At 31.9% G+C, this 8813-nt stretch overlaps 1 protein-coding gene across 2 annotated transcripts; it reads right to left on the bottom strand.

Moving 5' to 3' along the window:
- Window positions 1–3518: 3518 nt before the first annotated feature.
- Window positions 3519–8146, bottom strand: G6PD6 (glucose-6-phosphate dehydrogenase 6). 2 transcript variants are annotated; one of them, XM_078985916.1, is made up of 15 exons: window positions 7939–8146; window positions 7250–7584; window positions 6898–6964; window positions 6592–6778; window positions 6336–6493; window positions 6168–6236; window positions 6017–6075; window positions 5882–5918; window positions 5703–5774; window positions 4784–4931; window positions 4597–4692; window positions 4444–4514; window positions 4246–4361; window positions 4070–4115; window positions 3519–3915 (listed from the first exon to the last, which is right to left on the bottom strand). In XM_078985916.1, the coding sequence occupies exons 2-15, from the start codon at window positions 7501–7503 to the stop codon at window positions 3748–3750; spliced, it is 1548 nt and encodes a 515-aa protein (XP_078842042.1). In that variant the 5' UTR covers window positions 7504–7584; window positions 7939–8146; the 3' UTR covers window positions 3519–3747. The 2 variants fall into 2 exon arrangements, with proteins under 2 accessions (XP_078842042.1, XP_078842043.1); XM_078985917.1 differs by having other exon boundaries at window positions 7832–8079.
- Between the last annotated feature and the right edge of the window lie 667 nt (window positions 8147–8813).

The raw sequence follows: 8813 nt of genomic DNA, 5'->3' as shown, positions 1-8813 counted from the left end.
ATCCATATGAACTGCACAAAAATACCAAGTGAATTTTAAATGGATTGCATAGATTTGAAGTTTTGTAAATAATGGTTTATATATGTTTTACAATTATAGTTTATAAAAACATGGTCTCATTAATATTGCATGCATCCAACAATTCATGTACCCTTTTGTAAAATTCATATCACTTGTTATGAGGTTTTTTTGGTGCCAAATAAAACTTGATTTTATTTTCCATTAACCGCGATCAATTATAAACTAAAATCAGGTATTTTAAAGTTTAGTCGTAGATTGGTTTTAAGAACCGATAATAGTCTTGATAAAACTTTATTTTATGCTTAAGACTTGGAGTTTTGGATGAGTTATAAAATCACTATTTTAAATCTCCTTTTAACAATAAAAAACTTATGACTTCATGAATTTATAGAATGAACTCATTTTATTTTATAAGTTCAATTTTATGCATCTTATGATAAAAGTCATATTTTGATAAACCAAAACTTGGGTGATGATACTTATGTTTTAAATCTCATTTAGCATGCATAAAACATCATATCAACATGTTGCGTTATATTTAAAACACCAATATCATATATTAAGTTTCGACGTAAAAAATAATCACTAGTTTTATTATTTGTCGTTATAAACGCTATAACCTGATTTTGGTCTTTTTAATAGAAAAATCTTTATTTATTATAATGACATGGAGTTTATATAAAGTTTAAACATCTTTTAAACCATTTCAAATATTTTAAAGTTGGATATTTATAAGTTTTACAGTAAAACTATTTTCAACAAAATTGAGTTTTAATCGGTAACCGGTAAAACGTTTTTATAAATATCCATCTATAAACATCTTATGTTATCTTTTAAATATATTTTACTCAAACTCCAAGTGATATTATATTATGAAAAAAATGTTATTTGACATGTAAAAACGATTTTCATACATAAAACATAACATACATTTAACAAGCATGCATTATAATGTGTATAAACCAAGCCATGACTAGTAATAATTTTTGTGAGTCATCACAAGAATTATTAAGTCTTTTCTAAATGACTTAAGGAACACTTCAAAAGGTCTTCAAGGTAGTAATTTCTTCATCTTGTTACATTTAAAGTAAATACAACTAGTCTAACTAATTTATTACATCAAATCAACAAATGAAAAATACATATTTATCTATTATATCTTATGAATAAATAAACATCAACCAAACACAGCACAAATATCCAGATGGTTTGTTTATACACAACAACATATCAAATATTATAACAAACAACTCTTTGTTTTTTCTAAGGCAACTTTTATATAACTAAAAAGCATGAAAAATGGTTATATATGAACAATTTTAACCAAGAAGTTGCCAAAGAAGACAAATATGGATTTTTCTTAACCAAAAGAAATTCATAATTGTTTTCCAAAAAACAAAAGATTATCAAACATAAAAAAATCATTCTAACATATAAAAGATGACTATGATACCGTTGTTGGGTTTTGATATGAAATAAAAGTTTATTTTTCACAAAAACCGACAACGGAAGACTTAAAAAAAACAACTTTATTCTTAGTGCATAAGAAAACCACACCATCATGGATCCATTTATAGAGCTTAGAATGAAATAAAACCAACCATAGGATGTTTTAAAGATAACCTTTGAAGCCTTTGAACCTACTTGGTTTTGGGGTGTTGATGAAGATAACAAAAGATCAAAGTGTATGATCTTCTCTACAAGTATCCACCATCAAGAGTAAAGCACTTGGAATGCTAGTTCCTTCTTGTATTCTTGAGTGCCTTAAGCCTTTAAGTGCTTAAGAACTAAAGGAGACAACTCAAGACAGCTTCTAATAACCAAAGTAAAGCTCCAAACTTCATAAGAAGAAAGGTCTTCATATTCACGGTTTTGGAGAGAAAAAGAAGGAAGAAGAAGAGTTTCACTCTTGAAAAAATTCAAACCTCATACATCTCTTATATAGCCCATGAAAAGTAACGCCTAACCATTAAAATACTCTAAAGTAATGACTAGCCTTTAGAAGCATGAGAGACAAAGCATGGAGGTTGAAAAACAAGCTCCATATTTTAATATTTTAGGTCATACCTTTTAAAAGGTAAAGATTCTTTATTTTTTATAAACTCCAAGTTTATAAAATATAAATTTGTCTTTACGTAAAAGACAAAAGAATCCAGCTGGTCCAAAATATTATGCATGACTTATTAATTCATACCATATGAAATAATAAACGTGTTTACTTTACACGGAAAGACATACTTTTTCTCATACAAATTCTTATAAACTCATCAACTTAATTGTTGACACTCTTTCAAAACTACTTGTATTCTCAGAGAATCAGTAATACAGGTAACCATCAACTTTTGAGGACGGGACGCTAAGGCTAGATCTTGTTAGAGTTCCTCGGAAAATCGTCTCTTTCTTAATGAAATATATGTCTAGCCCTTATCCTGCTAACGACACCCTTCTTATCTACGAAATTGACCCTTCCTTTCCTTCCCCAGCTTTGAGTGAAGTTCATTCCATCAACAGTTTAGTCATTAGTACCAGAGCCTATTCTTCCGGTTCAAAATTCATTTTGTCATCATATTGTAATTGATTTTAAAACATGTAACACATGCAACAATGTAACTTTTTAAATTATATTTATGATGGTTGTGTTTGCTTTATTTACTATTACTCAATTGTTATGATATTATACATGACGTCATCCGCCCCCAAACGTTTCCGCAGTTCTTTTTTGGGGTGTGACATATATGTAGGTGGAGTCTAGACTTACCGTTGAGTACAAGACTTCCTTGTTCTACCTACGAGGTGAGTCTTCTCACTATACTTACATGAGTGGTAATAATGCGAGATTGGAGGGTCTTAATGGAGTTATTGACTAGAGGGTCTTATGTGCTTATACTAAGTTATGTGATATCACGCATTTTGTCTTGTGATTTATGCTACGTATTATTTTGTGCTTTATTGAGTTAGGACTAGAGGGTCCAAACTGAGTTATAGGATCAAAGGGTCTTCATTGAAACACATGACCGGATGGGTTTTTACCAAAGTTATAGCCATGAGAGGCTAATTATATGTGCGTGTGGTGTTTTGAGGAACTCACTAAGCTTCGTACTTACAGTGTTGTGTGTGATATGTTTCAGGTACCTCTCATGATCACAGAAAGGTACCGGCTTGATTGTACACACTGTTTTGAGAATTTTAGAATATTGTCAAATATTTTGTTATCCTGTGTTTTGAACAACTTATACTTTGGTTTTGAGAAATGTGAAATTATGTTTATTGTGGTTTTAAAAATGAAAAAAAAATTGTTGAAAAAATTTAGAGTGTTGCATATTGATTTTTTAGTATAATCCGGTATATATACCTCCAATATACAAATATACATCCATTTCATCAGTCGTTGATCATTATGATTTTCGACATTCACGATTGGTTCATTGGTTCGTTGTTAATTATTGTTCTCTATGAACCTAAAAGCATATAATTAATGGCTTTTATGATATTATCCCTTTGAAAAAAATTCTCAATTATCTCCATAACATTTATCCAATATCATCAAAACATGACTTTCTCACACCCCCTTATTGAAGGATACAAACCATGGTGTATTTGGAGGTAGAAAAAAAACCCGCAAAGAAATGCTACAATCTACATACATACATGTCATATAATATAACGAACACCATGTCATACTTATTCCACACAGTAACACCACGCACCAGCATCCGCAGAATCAATCTACAAAGTCGGAGGTATCCATATGTATCCATGGGTTTGAACAAACCCGGCTTTCTCAGCCAATTTATCCGCTCCTTCCGGGCCTCTGCTTCCAGGCTTGTATGGCACTGATTTCACTTCCCCTCTATCGATTTTGTGCAGAAGAGGTGTAAATATCTCCCATGCTGCCTGTTGTATTCATTCAATCCAAACAAGAAACTAAATTCAGGATGAATTCGTAACAAAATTTTCAAGTCCGGGCCAAAAGTGTAAATTTCAGACCAAATTTGTAATAAAATTAAAAACTTAGGCCAAAAGTGTAAATTTAGTTTATGAAGCGTACCTTTAGCTCGTCTCTGCGAACGAAATGTTGTTGATCGCCTCTTATTCTGTTAACCAAACACCAATTTTGTTAAAGCTTCTAGAAACAAACATTTCTTTTAGTATGTTTCGTAAATTTTAAGGTTTGGTTGATATTGGAATAAAAATTGAATGTTTTAAATTAAAATTAAAGCTTACGTGTCAAGAATCAAACGTTCATAAGCTTCTGGAATGATGGTTTCTTGATATCGTTGCCTGTAAGACAAGTCTAATTCACTCTGAGCTGTGTGCATCTCAAGCCCAGGTTGCTTCACCTACATTCAAAATTACGTTAATACCCCTCCTTCACAACCATCCAAAATTACAATCATACCCCTTCATTGTTTATTTACTTACTGTTAGCTTCATGTACATGGCCTCTGAAGGTTGTAGTCTGATGACAAACTCATTTCTGCCTTGCTTTTGACCTGAATTAATAAAAATATAAAAAATGAAAATTTTTGATATAAAGGACATCCAAAATTACATTAATACCCCTCCTTCACATACATTTATATATGTCGCCCGGAACATCCTTAAATTGCACTCGAATCTCTGCCTTTCTTGAATTCAATGCTTTTCCTGCCTTCATAATGAAGGGAACGCCTGCAACATGTCGTAATGTTATATACAGAATTAAAAATTAAACAAATTATAAAATAATAATTAATATAAATATATATATTTATTTTGATACCTTCCCATCTTTCATTGTGGATCCTGAGAACCATGGTGGCAAATGTGGGAGTGTTTGAGTTGTCTGGAACTGTGGGGTCATCTCTATAACCTTCATATTGTCCAAGAACAACTTCATTGTCTTCAATTGGAAGAACAGATTGGAGAACCTGATTACATAAGCTCTCTATGGTTATTTTCATGAGGGTATTTCCGTCTTTTTCACAAAGATCGAAATCGAATCCCTGTCCCACCTTTTTTGGGTGGGATATAATAAAATTGCAAATTTTGTTCCATTGACTGGATTGGACTGAACAAGCTTTGTAGGCTATTTTCCGAAGGGCATTTTCGTCTTTTGCACAAATGAGAGATCGAAAGGGAGTCCATGTCCCATCTTTTTGTGTGGGACTAAAAGTTGCAAATTTGTCCTATTGACATGAGAGGACTAGAAGCGTTGTAGGATTTGGAGGGCATTTATGTCATTTTGCACATACAAAAGAGATGCCATGTCTCTTATTGGTAAAAGAAAGAGTAAATTACACAAATGGATCCCTATGGTTTAGGTTAATTTGCATGTTTGGTCCCTAACTTTAACTCAGAAGGTCCCTACAGTTTGTTTTTGTTGCATTTTTGGTCCCTGTCTTACCTAAAAAGACTATTTTTCCCTTGATTTTTTAATTTATTTAAATAAGATGGGGTAGGGTTGGGGTGTGCTTATTTAAATAAACTAAAAAATCAAGGGCAAAATAGTCTTATTAGGTAAGACAGGGACCAAAAATGCAATAAAAACAAACTGTAGGGACCTTCCGAGTTAAAATTAGGGACCAAACATGCAAATTACCCCAAACCATAGGGACCATTCGTGTAATTTACTCTAAAAGAAAATAAATATAAATTTTAACAAAAAGGTTTAATTAATAAATAATTAATTAATTATATACCTTCACTTTCTCATCACGAACATGTTCAGGCTTTAAAGAAACAGGTTTCTCCATAGCAACTAGGCAAAGCACCTGTATTTACAAACAAATATCTTTTTTACATTTTTTTTATAGGGAAACAATGATAAAAAATTTATTTTTTAAACATCTCAAGAATAAATTTAATCTTCTTTTCTTACCTGTAATAGATGATTCTGAATGATGTCTCTGATAATACTGTAAAGAAGAACACAAAGAAGTTAACATTTTCAATGTGTGGATTATAAATTTATAATATTACTATAAAATGAACAAAATATTATTATTATAATTACCCATATTGATCGAAATATCCACCACGACCTTCAGTTCCAAAATCCTCTCTAAACACAATCTAAAAGAAAAATTTTATACAAAAATTAGAATCTAATGAATGAAACTACACTTTTGAATTCATATTAATAATGGTTTACAAGATCATCTCACCTGAATATTGGAAATGTTGTCACGATTCCATAGTGGCAAAAAGAACCGATTTGCAAAACGAAGCACCATCTGTAGTTTTTATTAAAAGAAGAGTTTTAGGAGAAAGAATATTTGAAAAGATTAAAAAAGAAAAATTGGGTAGTTTTAGACTTTGAGTGTTGTTATTACCAAGTTTTGCACCAATTCTTTTCCTAAATAATGATCAATACGATAGATTTGTGGCTCTTCAAATAGTTCTCCAATTTGGGCACTGAGTTCTTCAGCAGATTCCAAATCCTTTCCAAAAGGCTTCTCAACAACAATTCGAGTCCATCCACCAAGATCAGCTGCAAAATAACAATAACTTTCATAAATCCAATTGACACATATTTAGATACAATGGAATTTGAAATGGGATTAGGGATTAGGGATTAGGGATAAGTACATTTATTCATGCAATAGCTCTTGATCATTTTGCAGACTGGTGGATAAACAGAAGGAGGAAGGGCAAGGTAGAAGAGTCTTCTTGATGATCCTTCTGTACTGTTTTTTGATAGTTCATATTCAGAAATTGCCTTGTCTAATGATCGAAATCCCTCTTCAGTATCATAAGCACCAGCTACATATTTGATCTATTCAAGAAATCACAGGTGATGATGTGTTCACATCTTGAACAAAAAGTTCTGTTTTCATTGGGATTTGAGGGAGTAGAAAGGAAATAACAAAGTGTGTTCAGTTATTCAGTACTTACCAATTGCAGAAACTGGCCTACATCTTCCTCATGTGTGCTTTCAAATCCTTTGCATGGTGTAAGATATCTGAAGTATTAGATAGAATGAGTAATAAGGACTAAATTACATAGAACTTTTAGGATGTGAAATACTAGATCTCGCATCATCTATGGTGAAACAAGTTGGTAAAATGAATAAACAATGAGAAAGTAGAAGAGGAGAAGAGGAGAAGAGGAGAATAAATTAAACTGCAATGCATGCATCGTTTATGATGCGCAAACTGGAATTTGATCTATCTTATTTGTGATTTTAGAAATGATCTGGTTTTTTTGAAGCGAGAAAAAGAAATGAACATATTTGAGAAAATCTCACCCACGAATGCGATCTCTCAAGTCGTTGTCGGAAATTTTGGTTCTGGCATAGCCAAAGATATGAACATCGTGCGATTGAATAAATCCCTGACGATAGAGATGAAAGAGTGCAGGAAACGTCTTCTTCTTCGCAAGATCACCAGAAGCCCCAAGCACGATAATCGAGAGACATCCAGTTTCAGGCTCAAACTCACTCACCAGAGCTTCGTTCTTAAGAGGAGCTCTGTTTTCAACAGACCATTGACCTGATCCCATCTCTATAACTTGTAGTAGAATTCCTCACACAATTCCAAATCAAGCTTAGCTTCACTGTTCCACACTACTCTGTATCAAATTCTATAAATGAACAAAAACACAAATGAGAAGAAAAGCTACAGATTTACCTCAAATCATGTAAAAGTATAGATTAGCAGAGTACAATAGATCAACGATAACACTGAACAAATTTAGCAAACCCTAAACTGTTCCCCCAACAACAGAAATGGTAGGTAAGATAAAAGAAAAAACGAACAACAGATCCAGATTCCAGACTACAATCTAGATCAAAGAACATTACTCGATGACAAAATTGCTTTACATTTACCTGATCACAGACCGATATAAACTAAGAATCACTACAATACGAGATCGGGAATCAATCAAATACCAAAATTCAGATTAGAGTAACGGAAAAAAAACAGCATGAAGCACCTTTTAGAGAGAATTGGTAGGTAACTACTGGCGTTTTGTTCTTCTGGTGTTGCTGATAACTGAAGCCAGAAGCTATAAAAACATATAAGACCTTTCAGAGACTACTGTAAAGAGGTGCTCAACAACCACCAAACTATGGAATATTGGAGTTGGGAATCGTTGAATAAAATTTTAGTCGTACTTCTCTGACTTTTCCGTCAGCCGCCGTGTGCGTTGACGTCACACGTGTCTTTCGCTGTTCATTTTAATAGATATTTTCTAGAAGGAGTTTTAAGTTTTAACTGCCGACGATTTATTTATTTTTTTAATTGCAGTTAAAAGATATATAAATTTTATTTTTTGACTGTAAAATGTCAATATTTTTATTCAGAAAGTCATAAATTTTATTTTTTGACAGTAAAGTTCAAATTATTGGTAGTTTTTGACATTTTTACCATTTTTTCCTGGTGAACCGGTAATTAAGACTTTTTTGTCAAAAAAACAAAGTTTAGGATTTTTTCTCAAATCGTCAATTACGATTTTATTGTCAAAAAAATAAAGTTTATGATTTTATTGGGACTTTAGTGTATATATAATTTTTTTGGATTAAAAATTTAATGGTTTGATACTCTTTAAGCATAAGAGTTATTGAAACTTTCTTTAATTAGCTAGATCATATTGAAATCCTTTACGTTTGTTTCTTGTTAAATCGTTTTTTTAATCTCAACAAATCGACATTGAAAAAATTGAGATAATCAATAAAAAAAAAAAGAACGAGGGTTGTGTTGGCTTTTTGCAGTCTCAAAAATGGAGAAATTAGAAACCTAAAAAAAACGAAATTGCTTTGCCTTTATACAAACACAAACAACACATGCGCAGTCAAAAGGGTGTGAATG

Source organism: Lactuca saligna, chromosome 3, assembly GCF_052625555.1.
Source record: "Lactuca saligna cultivar CGN05327 chromosome 3, ASM5262555v1, whole genome shotgun sequence".
NCBI lineage: Eukaryota > Viridiplantae > Streptophyta > Magnoliopsida > Asterales > Asteraceae > Lactuca > Lactuca saligna.
The sequence above is the reverse complement of the archived record's forward strand: the minus strand, read 5'-3'. Positions and strand labels throughout refer to the sequence as shown.